The sequence below is a fragment of the Rhea pennata genome, chromosome 2 (assembly GCF_028389875.1).
Source record: "Rhea pennata isolate bPtePen1 chromosome 2, bPtePen1.pri, whole genome shotgun sequence".
In the NCBI taxonomy this organism is placed as follows: Eukaryota; Metazoa; Chordata; class Aves; order Rheiformes; family Rheidae; genus Rhea; species Rhea pennata.
Window position 1 is genome coordinate 19,720,686 of NC_084664.1, and position 18,439 is coordinate 19,739,124.

General features: G+C 40.0%; 1 protein-coding gene across 12 annotated transcripts in view; it reads right to left on the bottom strand.

The window, feature by feature from the left end:
* The window catches only part of KIAA1217 (KIAA1217 ortholog), a 359,020-nt gene that overhangs the window by 168,964 nt on the left and 171,617 nt on the right, over positions 1-18,439 (bottom strand). For 11 of the 12 annotated variants that reach the window (XM_062569021.1, XM_062569017.1, XM_062569025.1 and 8 more), the window contains exon 2: positions 15,897-16,180. In XM_062569021.1, the coding sequence (XP_062425005.1) occupies positions 15,897-16,180 (284 nt within the window). Of the gene's footprint in view, positions 1-15,896; positions 16,181-18,439 lie in introns of those variants that run through there. The other variant, XM_062569023.1, reaches the window with a different exon arrangement.

Here is an 18,439-nt window from a genome sequence, read left to right on the forward strand (position 1 = left end):
CCACATTTAACATTGCTGTGTCTGGAAAATTTTACCTTCTAGCTATATTTATCTCCTCCCAAATCAACTTCTATTTCATCACAAACTTACCAAAAAAAAAAAAAAAAGAAAAGGGGGGGGGGTTGAAAGACATTGCAACATTTTGTTACATTAAACTTGGCAAACCAAAAGGGGAGCACTTTATAACCAACGTTTTGGGCATCCCACTGATGTTACTCAACATGTAGCCACACTCCCTCTATTGGTTATGTTTCCAGATCCACAGCGATGAAAAATATTTTCATAGGTCCCAGAAGCTTTACTTCCCCACAAGAAGTCACTGCCCATGTCAGTCTCATGTTTTATGTATATATCCTCCCTACAGGAGTCATTTACTCTTCCAGCTCTAGGGGAAGCCTGGTATGAACATGAGAGTCATGTTGTTACATTCACCCAGCAGCTCCACAGTCCCTGCAGAGGCACCGACTTCTCCTTTAACTAATCCCATGGGGAGCTGAGCCTCAAGGCACCTTCATCATTCTCTGTCCACTCCCTAACATCTCCTTGGGGAAATATCCAGGTAGAAACCTTCCTCTGCTGAGGTCTGCAGCCTCCTGTGTTCTGGATTTCAGTTTCCTAGAAGGAAGGTTAGAAACCACATTGATATCACTAACCAACTATTCCCCATGACTAAAACCATGCTATATGACCTGTTCCAATGGCCTAAACATGCTGGAAGTTAATACACCTCAGACCTCTATAAAAACGACTGCAGTCGGGAAGAGGAATCTGTATCTTTTTGGTACTGCATCCTTTAGACAATTTCATGGATGCTAAAATAATCTCTCGCTAGCTATCAAGACAGTGATCTCTAAGCCCTTGCTACTACTAGTCTTTCTGTAAAGGTCACTGCAGTCTACAAATGAAGTCTGGCAGCCAGTAACACAGTAGGGAAGACGAAGAATTACCCTGTAAAAGAAATCCCTGCTATAGCTGGGAGAACAGGCAAAACAACTTCATTATGGTTTGCTTTCATTTTATTCATCTACTACTGTGGCTGAACAAAACTTTGAAAAGTTTTTTGGCTTACCAAACAGATCTATAAATCCTTAAACAATAAGCTCATTCTTAATGGTTGGATTAGTCCACCACATTGTATAAAACTGCTCAGATTTAAGACTGAACTGCTTTCATGTGAAGTTGCACAGCAATGTGTCAAAGAAATAAGCACAAGTTTTGTCCCGTCAACCTTCAGACTGTTAATTACCACAAAGGGGGTAAAAGCCCTGTTATATGACCTGCGAGCTTATCTCATATCCTTTCTGTCCAGCACAATCTGACAGGAAAGAACTAGCTCTACTGATAAGGGGGAGTGAAGGTATAGTAGCTGAGTCAAGTAGAACTCGTATAGTATTTATCAGAAATATTTATCAGAAAGTCTGCTTTAGATTTTGTTGTTTCAATTCTCTCCTTCTGAGCAGACGGAAGAGAAGAAACGTAACTGCCACAATCATTTTTCTCATTCTCAGCAACACTTTTCTTTTGATGAGCGCACTTTGAACTTACAGAAGTAAATTAAAATCATATTATCAGTCACAAAATACTGCTGAAAATCAGGACTCATACTAACAATTTAATCAGGATCTTTTGAAACTGTTTACTACAAAACACAGTTAGCACAGACATCCACGGGCAGGTGAAGCCAAGATGACGCTCACACATTCCTGTTTGCATGATGCTCCAAACCAACTTGGTTATTACACACTATCCACCCTGCTACATGCTCATATGGAGCTTGTAGGAAAGACAGTGAGGTGCCTTTATCACACTGCTTTAGCACCAGCTTCATATCCACCAGGGATATTTGAGCATCTTGCCTACTGCGTGTCTGAAACAGGAGCTTAGATGAGAAACAACTGGCTGATTCTCATCTTCAAAGAGAACAAAGTGTCAGGAGAGATGAGAGATATCGCCTGGGCAATGTGGCTGGGCAGATCCGCTCTTTGCAATGCTTCTTGGAGCCTCGACTTTCGAATGATCAAACAGCAGAACTGCAGTTTATGACTGCATACTTTTCCCAGTTATTAACAAGAAAATTGCAAATTCTTCTTTTGTGAGCTTTAGTCACGTAAGAGACACTACATGCTTTTGTTTAGCACAATATCACAACACACTCTTCACTGCAGTTTCTGCTGGTCACTAGTTTTCAAGAGGATTTTAATGGTTCTACTTTTAAGCGTAACACAGTAAAAGATCTAGAACTAACTCAAGACATGCTGCTACCATACCTGCAATCAGAAAAGGCTTTAATTTATTGGGCTCCAATTTAAAAGGCAAAATATTTTCCATGTCCATGTTTTCTTCCTTCCATACCTCTTTTTCAACTTTCCCTCCCTCTTAGATTTCAGACAAAATAGCTTACATCTGCTGATCTCAACAGCACACTGCCAGACTCAACTACTTTGCTCAATTTGGTTAAATAAATGCATGTGACTTTGTGGGTTGGAAGAGCAATCAGTATGGAATCAGGCTGCCTGTTTTAGTTAAATGAGCAGTCAAACAATATGTAATCTCATGGTTCCAAACATAGGTCTTTGCTGTATATTGAAATAAGTAAAACTAGATCATCACCTTGGTTTCCCTGAACCTGTTTGAAGGCAGAGTGGACATTTTGAAATGACAACTGCGTTTTAAAAGACCTTTGAAAAATCACAAAACTCAGACATTCAAGAAAGTTTTCAAACCACAGGGAAGACAAGCTAAAAGCAAAGCAGTAGTGGCTAGACAGATCTCACTTAAAAGGCTTGATAACTTTGGTCCGACTACTTTTTTTTCAGAGGAAATTAGAAAAGAAGTTAGAAAAAAAAGAGCAGAGGGTAGGGGAAGAGCAAAACACAGACTTTTTGGCTATGGCAGCAGGAAGCACAGAACAAAAGAATACATGATTTTTTTAATTGTAGAAAGACCTGTAATTCCATGTTTATTTTACCACAAAAAGATATTGAATGATTATCTAAGCTACACTTGTTTTGCCAAGTGAACTCGATAAATCTGTAGGTTCCCCCCCCCCCCCCATTGCTTTCAGTCTGGCATGTTTAAAATGCCGCACAACAAATAGATCTAATCTGAAAGGTTGTATGTCCCCTTGAAAAAACAGTCTTCATAGTGATCACCTAAATAAAATGGAAAATCTTTTTGTTTATATCCAAAATTATGTTTCCCAGTTTTTAATGTTAAAATCATGTAGCTGTGATATATCACAAAAAGCCAAACAAATTCTTCCTCTAATAACACACCTCTAATGGGAATTAAGTGAGGGGAATCCACCAAAGTATATTAATTTTAAAAAAGAGAGAAGGAGAGAGAAGCTTTTCATGAGTGCTTTTTTGAGTATTTCATATTTTTTTCTGTGTTTCCTCATTTCTCCTTTTATAAACTATTAGAAATGTCCCTAAATTGCAAGCTAGCTGGGCCTATGTAGTACAATCACAGACAGAAAACTGTCGAATGTATCGTAGGTAGAACTACTCTTGGCAAAATAACATCTCTGAGTGGGGCTTAAGTCATGCAAAAACAAGATGAAACTTGTGAGTTTATAGTTTCTTTAAAACAAAGCACTATCTGCTATCACAGCAAGAGGAGAAAATACATCTCAAACTCAAAACATTACAGCAGTAGCAAGAATAGAAAGGTGGAAAAGAAAGTAGTTCACTTGCCTCCACTGCCTAAGTATCTTCTGAATTGAAGTCTACCATTGTCTAACCCCTTCAGCTCAGAAGAGGCCCACAAAATACCAGTTACTCCATAGTCTTGGAAGACTTCCAAGGAATAGATTAAAACTTACACGTAAACATTCACTATGATTAGAGAAGAAAGCAACTTAGGTTTTGGACAGCGTATGACAAATTTTGAAATTGAAAGATAAAACCGATTTGTATTTTAATATGGTTCAAGTTCTGTAGATTAGCAGTCTCTTTCAGAGCATCTGATAACTTCTTCAATAATTTTATAATTTTTGTACCTTTCAAAATCAACCTAGACACATACATAGATAATAGGATAATAATAACAATAAACACTTAAGGACATTCCCTCTTTACAGAAAGTAGTTTTGGGGGGAGGAGAAAATCTGTCTATCCAAAAACTTGAATCAACTGTTATGCAAATCCCACACATGAAAGCCCTTGCTTTTTGTCAGAGCTATACCTGGTTTACACAAGAGGCACCGGAGGAGCAGCAAAGAGCTGAGAGACTCCTTTTTCTTCTCGGTTCTGCCACAGGAGCATGAACAGCTCCTTCCTCCTTCGCAAAATCCATACCCTTGGCAACAGGCTGCCGCTAGCATGGAGCTACTCGGCCCCAGAGCAGCAAGAGTCCCCCCTTCTCACAGTGGCGATTTTCTATAGGTGTGCATACACAACAGAGCCTGGTATAGATCTGATCTGAAATTTCTTTACACAGCTGGGTGTACGAATGAGTCATAAATAAAAAATACTGGTTTTTCACGGTTGCTTGCTTGCATACGGGTGGGGATTGAACAAATACACACTTGCACGTTGACGCTAACTACCCTTTTGTGACACAATTAACACCCAAGGCCTAAGTATGTCTCCACTGATTAAAAAAAAAAGAAAAAAAAGAGTAAAACATGCACAGTAAAAAGATCTATACAAAAAGTGTGATCAAAATAATACAGATGGTTAACGCTATAGTCAACTTTTCTGTGGAATGAAGCTACAGTAACAACCAAGTGTCACACACGACCTTCGCAATGGTCCTGCATTAATGAGAGTTATTCACTGGCATCAGGAAGAAACCTGACTCCTACTTACACTAAGCTCTCAGGCTCTGGATGGGATTAACCCAGTTGTTCAGGACTGGATTAGAAAAATATCGCTGTGAGCTCTGCCTTGCCAGCAGTGCCTGTCAGCTGAAGGTGGTATTAGAGAGCAGCAGGACTCATCAGGGCTGGAGACCAGCAGCAACAGGTGTGTAGGAACCACCAATACAGGAGAGCGCGTGCTGTAACATCTGGTGCCCAAAACACTTGGATAAAACAAAATAAAAGGGAAGTTCACATAAGCCAGAACTTAAATGCTTGCATCTGACATCAGAGAAGAGCCATTGTCAGATAACCTGCTCCGGGTTTGAGCCAACTTTACTCAAGTCGTCAGGAACATTTTTATTGACATTAATATGAGCACGAATGGGGCCAAAAAAAATTTTTGTGATGTGCTCCTCCTCATGCCTTCCCTCCCCACCCTTGTGGGATGTTCAGAAGGGAGAAGTTCTCCACTAATTTCCAGAAATCCTTTGATGCTGTTTGTATCATGTGTTTTCATTTAAATTCTCCACGGACACACACCATACTAATTGCTTCTGGGAAAAGAGGCAGACTGCACAGCATAGCACAGAAATCCTTCTTTGCCCTTTACACTCACCCAACAGCAGGCCAGAGGCTGGTAGCAGGTACCGTCTTGCTTGTACTCCCAACTCTTGGATTTAATGTCAGCCAAAAAGATAGCAGATTGGATTAGCAATTGAAAACCAACTGAAACAACAGTAACCTTCAGCAAAAAGGAAAAACAAATCTGCCAGCCATTACTGCCAGATGATGGTATCTGGGATACTGCAAAGATTCCAGTTTAAGCATAGAGGAATCCTAAGGTTCTCCCATATCCCTGGCTAGTAGATGTTGATACAATATTATCTTTTTAATGAAAATTACTGTAAAGCCATTAAGCAAATTTAATATGAAATAGGCTTTTTTAAACTGAGTATATAACAAAATCTATGGCAAATTTTATGAATGTTCTAATTTTTCAATACATATTTTTAATGAAAGAATTTAAGTTACAGGCATATTTTAAAAATAATTTCTTTCCATTATGGAATATAATGCTTCTTCCTTCCAAACAATAATTACTATTATTTAAATCAACCTACCAATGTCATTCAATTATTTATTTATTCATCCAATGGGAAATAAGTGACATTTCTTCTTACTTATTCTAATCAAAGTCAAATATTTGTTCCTTCTGTGAGTAATTTATTACTAATTACAATAGTCTGATGCATGGTATTTTGCGCTATTAAAAAAAGGCTACAAATGAATAAATGAAGCTAAAATTACGCTTTCAAAGCAGAGAGGAAGACAGCCCAAAGCTCATGCATTTCTTTCCAGACTTTAGACGCCCACATACCCACAAAATAGGAGCAAATTGGGAAAGCCTTCTGCTTGTTCATTAGGCAATAAATATATCTGGAAGTAAATATATCATGTAAAATTATAAATCATACTCAACTTCTTTTGAATATAGAAATGTTTTAACTCATTTGATTGCACTCTTTCCTTCTTCCCCTTCCTCCTTAGTCTTTATCTTTGTTTCTCCTTCCCTAGAAAGAAGACCTCTCTCTTCAGACTGAAAAAAATAGTTAATTTTGACTGAAATTGAATTACAAATATTTTTTCTATTTTGAATTCCATCAAGGCAAGAACAAGAAGATAGTCTTTTAAATGTAAATGTGATAAATTAATACCCCTTATAGGCTAAAATATTCTTAAAACTTCCTTGCTGAGCTCTGGAATTCACAACCATTAGACACCAGCAAAATCTAGAATTTAGCAATCCAAGACAGAACCAGAGGTTCATGTAGGTATCAAGAAGATCCAGACTGAGGACTAGCAAGAAAAATATTTTGGAAAATAAAATAAATCTCACGCTTTTGAAACAAAATAATCCATAATTAGTTGAGATCAAAATACACATGATGTGCATGACAGACTCTGTGGTAGAAGCCACAGTCGGAGATATACTATTTGTCTTCATCAATTTCGGATGTGACTTTACCGAAAAGCTTCTACATTCCTTTTTCTATTTTTTTTAGCTTTAAAAATGATGTATATCTATGGCAGTGTATCAATAAACCATTGAAAATCTTTCCTAAACTTAAATTAAAATGCCCTATTTTTATAAGACAGCAGTCTCCTAGTGAATGGATGGAATCACTACAATCCACAGCGCAAGAGACCACACTAGATGGAGCAGCACAGAAGGTGCTAATCAATGACAAAAAGAATCCAAAACAAACAAAAAAGGATCCTTCAAAAATGACAGTCAAAAAGACCTATGTTTTTTGGTTTGATGTGTCAAGATACAAAACTTCAACTCTGAATTTGCTAATCTGGCACAATATTTACTATGATTGGGCAAATGTTAAAAACACATTATGTCAGAGGTGGTTGTCAGTCATAGGTGTTGGCTGCAGTTTTAGCAATAGCATTGTTTCTCCTGGTGTACTTAACACACGTGAAGAAAAAAGAAATTGAAATACATATTCATTAGAGATTTGTTTGCATTAATTACTCTTGTTCTCTTAATGTACACCGAGAAAAGAGATTCAAATCACAAGAAGTAAGGTTACATCAAGCCAGCTAACCAGGTGACTCCAGTGCAATCTGCCTTTGTTAGAAAGTCAGCTGAAAAATGCTGTAGTGCAGTAATGATGCATTCACATTGCTAATGACTGACATAAATATGTGCTCCCCTCCCATGTGACCATATGGAAAGACCACAAAAAGTTCCTGGGGAAGCAATATTCAGCTGAGAAGAGAACAACCAGAGCACATTCATAACCATTTGCAGGTAAATGGTCTTGAAACAGCAAATATTCATAAACAGTAAGGCTGATCATGAGCCAGAGGACAAATTCGTGACCAATGACTAGGGAATCTATGCTGTAACTTCTGCTTTACCACTTGCCTAGTCTGTTACCCTCACCCATACCTGCACCTGTCTGTGATTCTCCTTATCCTCAAAACGATCCTTGCCCTTTTGGTAACACACTTCAGGATCACCAGATTGGAAACAGAACTGGCCGAAGATTTCCACAGACCAGGGCTCCATTTTTTTACTCTGCCATTTTTTGGGGGAAAAATAGGGCTTGAAACTGCCATATTTGGTGCCCTGGAGTCACTGAAGAGCCCCATCCACAACAGTGCTCTGAGGACATCTAACATGCTATTAACCCTTGAGGTGGGCATAAAGCGCAGTAACCTTTTGTACTTTGATTTTAAAGTACAGTGGGAAGAGGAAACAATGGTAAAGCACCTTCCATGCACTAAACTACTCATACAGAATATGCAAAGAAGGAAGGAAAGATTTGATTTTGAACTTCCTTCAGGCTGAGGGAAGTTCAAGACCCATGTCTCCATCTCTGGGAAGAGGACCTCCATAACCAGGCTATTACTCTGTCGGCTCAGGGCTGCCCATCTCTGATTCCTGAAGTTTTGCCTCCATGGAGAAAGGAGTTTAAAGTTTTCATGGCCAAGATGAGCATAAAGAAAAAGTGCTCAGTTCTGCAGCCCTACGATGAGGCTCACCCCGCAGGCCTGAGGGGCAAGCACAAGGCTGCAGAGACCAAATCCTGTAACACGTCGCAGCACAGTGGCTCAACTCCAAAAGGGAAGGAGGAGTGTTTGCCCATCCCGAATGTCCGTGGACGCCCACAGACAAAGGCAGGCCTCCATCAGAGGCTCTGAGCAGGAAGAACGTGCCTCCTCCAGCGACACGGTCATTGCCAGGCCACTGCGAGGACATGGGCTCCTCCTCTCCACCACTGCTGAAGGACTTATGTGTACACTGAATGCAGCCACTAACCTAGACTTTCTGACTATTTCTATCTAGTTTGTAGTCCTCATCTACAGAGGCAACTGAGGGAGAACCAGGACAAAACTGAGTATGTGCGGCAACACATCTATAAATGCCTCTGGAAATTTTTTACCTGAAAAACTTAAGTTTCTAAATAATCTCAGGTGTCTACAGTAACTGGGTGAGGTTTTCATGGTTAACGCTCCCTCATGCAGCTGCCAGAATTCTGCTTTGACAAAGAACTGAGTTTTAAATTCTTTATTGGATCTAGCCATAAGTACTAGAATGAGAAACAAGATTACTGAGTGCATTTTTTTCAGTCAGCTGAACACAAAAGTGTTTAAAAATCCCTTTCTTTGTCATAGAATTAGGTTAGAAAAATACACGTACAAAACTCAGACAAACAAAGGTAAGAATATGAACAACTACCTCAGACTTCTGAATTAGAAACAATACATGCTATTTAAAACACAGGCGTTGCCATAGAAAAAAGTTACTAATCCTGTTGGGGCAAAATAACTGCATTGGCATGTGATTTGCATGGGAGGAGGGAAGGAAGAAGAAAAGAAATTGCTTTATCAGTCTTCTTGCAGCTTTGTTTTGTTTGCTTTTTTTAACAAACAGCTTTTCTATTACTTTTAACTGATAGATATAAATGAAGAAACTTATGTTTACCCAAGCAAGTATAATCACTCAAGTAAAACTCCACTTATTCCAAGAGATACCTTAGGGCTAGTAGTTTAAAATATTCTTCAGTACTTTTGCCTTATTTTTTATAGCAAAGAGTAAAATTGGAACACTTTCCACCGAGACAGTTTCCAAGGAATATTCTTCTTCCTAAACATTTTAACTTTCAGTGAATACAAAGCAAACCCACTTTACCTTGCTAATGAAATAGCTCTTTGTTCATTTAGCTATCTAGCTATTTATAAATATCTCGCAATCACAGCATTATCTAGGGGCAAAAGAGCATGTTTCAACTCAAAACAAATGGACATGTCATCTCATGTCTTTCCAAAAACAAAAGCTAAGGACTTGGATTCCAGCAAAGTTTTAAGCTTTTTATTGTGTTTCATATGTTCATGGTTTTATGTAGGAGCTTTTAACAATGTAAAATAACATTCAGAGGCACTGGAAAGCAATAAATTGCCGTACCAGATGGTACAATGGCATGGGGACAGGTGGGGGTGCCGGGAGAGACACCCCCCCTTCCTGAAACCGAGGACAAATTCCCCAGGATTTCAGCTCTGTAAACATAGTGGCACAGGTTATTCCCGCACGGCAGCTCGGGGAAAAGCGCCGGGCACTGCTGGCTCGGCAAAGAGCACCTAGGGAGGAAGGAGAATCGCCGTCGCGTTTTGGAGGTGAGACAGCACCCTTCCGAGAAGAGGAGGCAGGAACCGGCCAAAACGTCCTGACAGAACTTCTGAGACATTCGGGGTTCTGATTTTTTGTTTTTTTGAAAAAATGTCTACAGGTTATGCTGACGCAACAGAAAGTTCTAGCTGCATGACATGGACCTCTCCAATATAAAGAGGCTTTTTTTGATGACACATTCATTCACATTCATATTCATGCCATATACAGTAGTATGTGAACTAAGTAGCAATTCAGTAAGAGGATTTTCTTTAGCTAGAAAAATCAGCAGCAACGTACATGCAGATTAAAATCATTTTCTGCACAGACATGGTGTACCTCTTAATATCAAAGACCACTTTTTAACTTATCGGTACAGAGTGTTAGTGTTCAGTGTTAATATTGCGTGGTCAGTTTCTCACTACCTGATTCTACATCATCAACCAGCATCAGAGTAACAAATGCAAAATACACTTGTTCTTTTGACATGTTGCCATTTATGCATATTTTAGTACTAAATAATTAAACACACGGACTTTTGGAGAAAGGTGAAGCTGGAATTATTCTATAATAGTCCCATTATTGACTTAGATTATACCTAGGTTTGTAAAAGTAACATGATGAAAAAAATTTTAGTTAGTGATTTCTTCACTTTGTACTCCTCGCAAATCCATTTGCTTTGATAATCAACACACGCTCTCAGAAAGCTTATTTTACCTTGCCTGATCAAGCAATGCAGAATGTCAGAAATCCTTTATACACTGTGTTTTCACCTGGAGTTAGATAACACGTTTAAAATATTCTGCAGCCTTCTCATTCACTAAATCCTCCTGAAGATTTACAACGCACTGATCAAGTTTCTGTCAAGTTTACATTTCTCAGGTGTCTTTAGGCAAAACCTATGGATTTTTCTGCTCTCAAATTTTTTAGCTCGGCCATTAGCTGCCGCAACCCCACCCTTTCCCACCCCAACCAGCCCCTTTCAAACTAAGGGATCTGAACCAGCTGAGCTAACTCAACCCTGTAGACCTAAACCCGCTTCAAGCTGTTTTATCACAGCAATGCCAGTGAGGGGACTATGCCTTAGGTGTATGTGTTTACTTGCTCTATCTTGATCGATGTAAGCACAAAAGTGGCTACCACTAAGAACACAGGGACTTTACTCTCTCTCAGGAGGAACTAAAAATACACCTTCTGGTTTGTACCTGAAAAATAAAAATCACGGGAGAACTCATGCTGTCGGACTCTACCTCCAAATACGTTTATTCTTTACTAGATGTACTTCTACTCAAGAAACATCTTTTCAGAAATGCCCTAGATTTTCCTTGTGATATCAAAGCATATATCCGAGTCACTTTAACCAACTGATACTATGATCTATTGAAACAAATGCTTCTGCCTTCTTGCAGATTTCAAACACTGGAACGAATGCTGTTGTAACTCACGGGCTCTATTTTAACAGTTAAGGCAGAGACATCTGGCAATAATCTACAAATAAATACAGTGTCTCAATTCTTAGTTTCTCCTCCACAACACTACCTAGGACATTTTTGCAGCATGATTCATATAATCAACATAATACGTTACAATGCCTTTCAAATAGTTCAGAAATCTCAGTTCATTCAACAAAGATCTCATTTTAGGAAGAGAAAAGAGAATGTGCCAAGCCAGAAAACTCGCTTTATTGACTCAGCCCCACTGCCAGGAGGAACAACGTGGTGAAGCAAACTCCAGAGTTTCAAAAGCATTTTTTACAGGCAGGGCCGAGAGAGGAAGGGACATATTTACCTAAATGTTAGATTCCACAGGTGAAGCCAGAGTCACGTTAAGAAATCCTCTTCCTTTAGCTGCAAAAGTTCTGATTTACAATGAAGCCTGTAATAGTCCTCCAAAGCTGCCAGGTAACGCGCACTCCATATCTTCGCCGTGTTTTCCTTCGCCCGTTTGCAGCGTAACGTTGTTATTTGCATACGGCTCGGTCCCAGCCTATGGGGCTTTTGGAACAGCCACCGGTTAACTTAGCTGCCTTGACACGCTCTGCCAAGCGCGACATCGCGCATCGCCACGGCAACCGTACCCCCAACCACACCTGCCTGGATGCCAGACTTACCTGTCACGTTCAGACCCAGCTCAGCACAACAGAAAAGCTCAACCACCATTTTCTGGGCGCTCCGCGTTACGCACACGCACGCGGACGGGGGCTTGTTTTCAACCTTGTGGAAGTCTAAATTTGTTTGCCAGCAACTTTTTTTTCATCATAGAGCACTGGCCGAAATGTGAAGAGTTGTTACCGACACCTCTAGTTAAATAGCAGCAACCAAAACTCCCTGGCGAACGTGCTTCAGTGCACGCTCTAACGCGCGCTCAAAACCTCTGCCTTTGCAGGACTTCTACTTGTCCTTTTCCAACCTCCGTCCCTCAGAAAGTTTTTTTGTTTTACTGAGGAACTTGTAAAACAGGTTCAAGGCAGGGATTACCCCCTCCCATGGCAAGGAGAGCATTTTTAACCTTTTCACTGCAAACTCTTTCTCGTCCTCACAGCCACTGTCCCAGCTTCCGCACTTGTTCCTGCCCATCTCTTCTCCGCGCACCGAGTCAGCCCCACCTCATCGGGTGGCAACATCCTGCCCCAGCTCAGCAGCACGGGATTTTACACCGTGGTAAACTTAAGAAGTTTAAAACTATTTTCTTTCTTTCTTTCTCCTTTTTCTTTCTAGCTTTGCTGGGGATTATGTTCACATCTTGCTTTCATTAATGCAGGATAGACAACTTCAGCAGAGGCAAAGTGTCCCAAGCTATTGCAGATGCCTGCATTACATTCAAAAAAGGGTTTTGTTCCTGAGACACAACACATCGATTTCCAGGCTCCTGGGTGGAGGGAGCTCGCGCCCATGCCAAGCCGCACGGTTGCCTTGGGGGGACAGAGCAGCCGGGCCGTGAACGGCTTCCAGAAGCAGCTCTCCCAGGCCAGGGTGGCCCAGGGCGGCCGATGGCGCGGAGATAACCGCGTGCACAGCCGGGCGGTCTCGCGGACCTGGGTTAGCTAGCCAGACACCAGCAATCCCCACCGGCAGCGTTTTACCTGCCCGCGATTCGCCAGCTCATTTGCAGGAGGTTTTCAGAGCAGGAATGGGCCTGAGGAGGCACATCCAGTGCGGGATTTATCTGAATAAACACAGCCCGGAGGAAAACATTAATACGCAATGAAAGACATGGACAAGATTCAGCGCTGACCTTACTGCTGGAGCTGATATAACAATATCATCTGACAACATCAAGCAGATTTTTCTCCTAATGTTTATTTGCCATAAACCAGGGGTCAGTTTGCTGTGCTCAAATACTGACGGCTGACAGGGAGGAAAGGGGAACGGTCCACAAAGGAGACAATTGCCAATCCTGATTATTTTGGCCCATTTTTGTCGGTTAGGGACCTGATAGGGCTTACAGCAGTCTAGAAGACAAATTACACGATATCCAAGGGACTGTCTCCTGACTGTAGATATTGGGTTGTTTTATGTTCCAGCTGCATCATTTTGACACAGAGATTAGAAAATGGTGCTGTATTGGCTAATGACAGATCTCCCACAATGGGGAAATTCCCACCGCAGATAATGTTGCCACTTTCCAGATATTGAAGCAGCTGGAAAAGCAAAAAGGGTGGAAAGCAGCCTAAAAAATAAAACCTGATTTTTTCATTCATATCTTCCCAAATGCATATGTTATATACACATACCTACCACATGCCCATGTAGTTTGTCCTCTATGCTGCAGCTGCACATATACATAAAATAAATGAATTATATTCGATATACACACATACCCCTAAGCAAAATTACATGATGGTATCATCCATGGAGCTACTAAGTGAGCCTCTATTATATACATATTTACATACATATGTGTGTGTATATGCATACATATATACATATGTATATAAACACACACATAATACACAGACACATGGGTGTGCATGCACAAGAGACAACTGGTAAGAAAAACCACTCTAAAGTTCAAGGCTGTGATCATAGCAATCTGCTGTTGCATCTGATGAGCCAGACATTGCTGTCACATTTCAACTAAGTAACAATCTTTCAATCAAGTGAAACAACTTATTTCTGTAAGCTTTTTCACATGGCTTCTGTTTGACTTACGATTTTTTTAAAAAGTTATGGTGAATGAATGAGGTATTCAGTCTTTCACATGCCCAAGAAAGATGGTTTGATGCTCTAATAGTAATTTTAGGGTGATTTTGTTTTAAAATTTATGCTTATTACATACAATACATATGTCTGATCATCAAAAAATAGAAGCAGGAGACATTCACATGAATTTTACCCTCAATAAATTAGCATGGATGGCACATTTTAAACAAATAGCAGGAACAGTTACTGCATTCCTTCTGTAATTTATTGGCTTCAGAAAAGGATCAAATTACAAAATGTGTAGGGTGTAATGCTGTAGGCTGTTCAAACTGGGCTTGCAGTGTCTGCAACACTGGAACTAAATATTTACATGACTCCAAAAGATCTAATCTCAGAATTTCACCCTCCACCCTCCTGCCCCTTATTTAATTTGTACGCTATCTTTATCCACCACCCGACACATTCCACACAGTCACTAAAGTTCACAAAAGAGATAAGTGGGGAAAAAAAATCAAGACTTTCAAAGGAAGGAGGGAGAAGTTGTTTAAAAAATAAGGAATAGATCATCCTCATTAGAACTGAAGTCCTGCAACAATTTTAGCTGTTACATATATAGATTTTAGCAGTTCTGTCCTAAAGTAGTGATAGTATCTGAAAACTCTAAAGTCTCTATCAAAGAGAAAATGTATGGGGGGAGTTACTGAGTGGAAATCTTTCAAAAGCTGTAATAACTTTCTTATCCCCAAAGGTTCAGAAAGCTTCAAAAGTGCTGGGGATTCTGTAAAAATTCCCAGAACAGAGTACTTTGCAAGCCTGTTTTTATTTCTTACTTATAATTAATTTGCTGTTAGTGCTGATATATCCACAAAAATCTTTTTTAAAAGATTTATTGCTACACATTTGTTAAACTGAGAATAATGGGCACAAGATTTTAAGACTAAACTCTAAATTCTGCTGTTTTATTGGAAAATTAATTACAGAATAGCATGTTGAATTTCTGAACAGTTTAACAGATTAAGCTTTATCACTGTACTCAAAAACAGAGCACAGTTATGCTGCTAACAGTTCCCTGTGCTGCATTTTCTAAATTCAAAAGGTCAGCTTGACAACAACCTTCACCTGTTTGGAGAAATACATCAAGGTGTCACATCTGCAATGACCCTAAATCTCCTTTTCACAGGCAGTCAAGAAAAAATGACCTTAAGGCACACTTCCCACCCATGAGCCTTGGTGTCAAGACAGCTTGGAGAAGGCAGGTAGCTGTGGATGAGTCCATTCTGTTTGTATGAAAAGATTCAAAAATAGAAAAGAAAGCACACGAAAGGGCAACAGAGCCAGCTCAAGCATACGGACACGGTCTACAGATGTTTTCTCCTGAGCAATGGTGCCAATACTGAAAATGTAACAAAAGTTAATAGCTGCCCCGTATTTTCCCCAAGTTATCCTCTTCAGCTGTGAAAATGAGTGGAGACACATACTCTAAGAACAAGTCTCACCATCTTTTTCTCTGTCCATAATCTAAAAAAAAGAAAAACTCTTCAAAAATGTCAGTTTCAACAAACAATTAAAGGTAACATCAAATAGCTTGATTATCCTCTACTATTACTTGTTGAGTGTCAAGGGAAAAAACAGATCTCAAAATAAATCAGCAAAGCCTACCTGTTTATGCTTTGTTACATTCTCACTTTTTGCAATGAAGTAACATTCAGTTTTGTAGAAGTTACACAGACCATTTAAGAAAAGCAAGATATGTATTTGATTTTCATACCTGATCTCTCAGTCTTTCTTGGTGTCCCATTATTGCTGTAGCATGGTGGGGATATTTCTGTTTCAAATGCTCAAGAAAAGCCTCTCTCTTTCTGTCCATTTCCGATGTTTGCATTCCCAGTATTTCTTTGGAACTGCGAGGGCCGCCTACTGTATGTCTTCGAGGGATGTTGCGGGTAGACTTTGAATTAGATGTATGACTATTTGGAGTCGTAAGGAGGTCTTTAGATCGGAGACATTCTGCATCATCTAATGATGTTACATGCAAACTGTTTTTTGCCTGCTCTGAAAAAGATGAAAACAGAACATTATAAGAACCTTATCCTCACATTCACATAAATATGGAAAAAAACTCTGGATCAGTAAAAAAGCTAGGTCAGTTTAAGGTATGGTAGTGATCAATGGCCTATTCTACATCATCAGACATGTAAAAGTTCTAATAAGTGGCCTAGAAATAATCATTTATATAAGCTATGTTACACAGTACTTACACAGTTTTAATGCACCTTTTCCCTATTGCTTCACAGAAAAGTGAGCATCATTAGAGGAGATCTTCCTTTTATACCATTTCTACCACAATATGACCTGAAAAGAAAATATGACAGGGCCCTTACTCCCTGACCTTTAAAATCTATAGGATGCTTCCCACAAGAAGAAACAGTTTTCTTCAATAGGCTCCAGTACACTTAATGGTCCTGTAACTAGTATCCTTAAGGATACCAACTGATAAAATTCTTTTGACAAAGCAGATTTGAAATCCTTAATCTTTTTTCACTGTGTTCGCAACATGCTCTGAAACACCTAGGAAATAATAAGAGGGTTTTGGAGGCTTTCTTTCCTTCTGATTTCTGACTGTGGTCTAGTTTTAAATTTCTTGGATCTCCTTCAGATTTTATATGTCTTAGGACAGCAGGCTGGAAAATACAACATCACTTTTTCAATAAACCATTACTTAAGAAATAAAATAAAAGCAAGTTTGGTGTGATATAAAAGAAGAAGAAAACTCAGATAAATTTTACATCTTTAAAATCTATTTTAAGATGAAAGTACATGACTACTTTTGTAAAAAGATAGGCAGACACAGAGGATATGTAAGTGCTGGCTTATCTTCAGGTAACAGTGTAACATGAACCCTCTGGTGCATGAAAAAGCATAGTCTGGAGGCTTGTTACCCAATGCCATGGAAAGACCCCTCACTCTTTTGTCAGCAAAGAAAAAAAAAACAAAAACCAGAAGCATTGAAAAGGCCTCCTCAAGTCCGATGTAGCCCTCCTCGTCTTTGCTGTGCAGCCTCAGAGGTCCTTGTTAATGTTAACCCCTTACAGAACCGCCCAGAGAGCAGGAAGTTCCTTCCTGCACGTGCTTCCAGCACAGCTTTCCTCCTCTCCGTCTGCCACTTTTTCATAGCAGCCCTTTATCCTCCCAGTGACAGCCTCCCCGAGCGCTGCCATTTCTGGGGCACTGGCGTTTGGAAACAGGCACCTGCTCGCTTCCTCTCATGGGTCAGTCCATCAGTTTGACACCCTGCCTACCACTTGCCCGAGAATTTTATTCTAAGAATTTTTCAGCTTTCTGGTGTACACTGGCAATTGCCTGCCAAGTCCAACATCGCATCAGGCCCCAATAGCACATAAAACCTTCATGAATGGAGCCCGCTGCCAGGGGAAGTTACACCAGTTTAAACGAGGAACCTAGGAACTGGGGTTTTAAAATCAGAACTGAGCCCTGGAAGTTCGTACCTTAAAGAGACTGCATTTTTTGTAAGCTAACTATAACACTCACAGACTCTAAAATACCAACAACATCCTCTCATTACAATTCACAGAAGCCTACTCCAAAATCTGAACTGGAAACAAAAACCCAAATTGCAAATTTTGCACCAAATTGGCAATTTTGCAAATTGCATCAAATTGGATGAGCACAGATCCAGACAGTAGTTTTTAAACAGGCTGAGCCAAAATCTGCAGGCCAAAACTGTCCTGGCTCATGGGGGAGTTTTATTCTCCTGCCAATTCAAAGTATCATGTTCTGATCTCTGTAGCACTGAAGAAAGAGCAGCACCGAGCTGCCAGGGGACACTGCGGATTCAAACCTGTACGAAGCCTCGTGCATATTTTACCTGCTTTGTGCATCCACTAGGACCTGGTAAAATAAAGTGTAGGGCGCTCTAGACTTCAAAGTGAGGTTTTTATTCTCAGCTTACTGTGCTCCCTTAAAGAAAGGCAATGCCAAAACCCCACACAACATAATCTTAACATCTTCATCTTGTTTTGAGTAAGACAACAGTTTTAAATGCACAATCCTTCTTAAAACTCACATATGCACAAACACACACACACATACACACTTAGAGGACAGTTCAACTTTCCCGAGTAGACCTCAATTACAAAATCCTCCTGCTTCACCAGCTACCAAAAGTTCAGAGCACTGGTGCCAGGAAGACTTTGCCTGCTTAAGAGAAGGGGCAAATCTGCAACTTTTAATTCCAAGAAGTCAGCACGGCTGCTCCAGATGCCCTCAGTCTGAACAGCTTTGGAAGGCTGT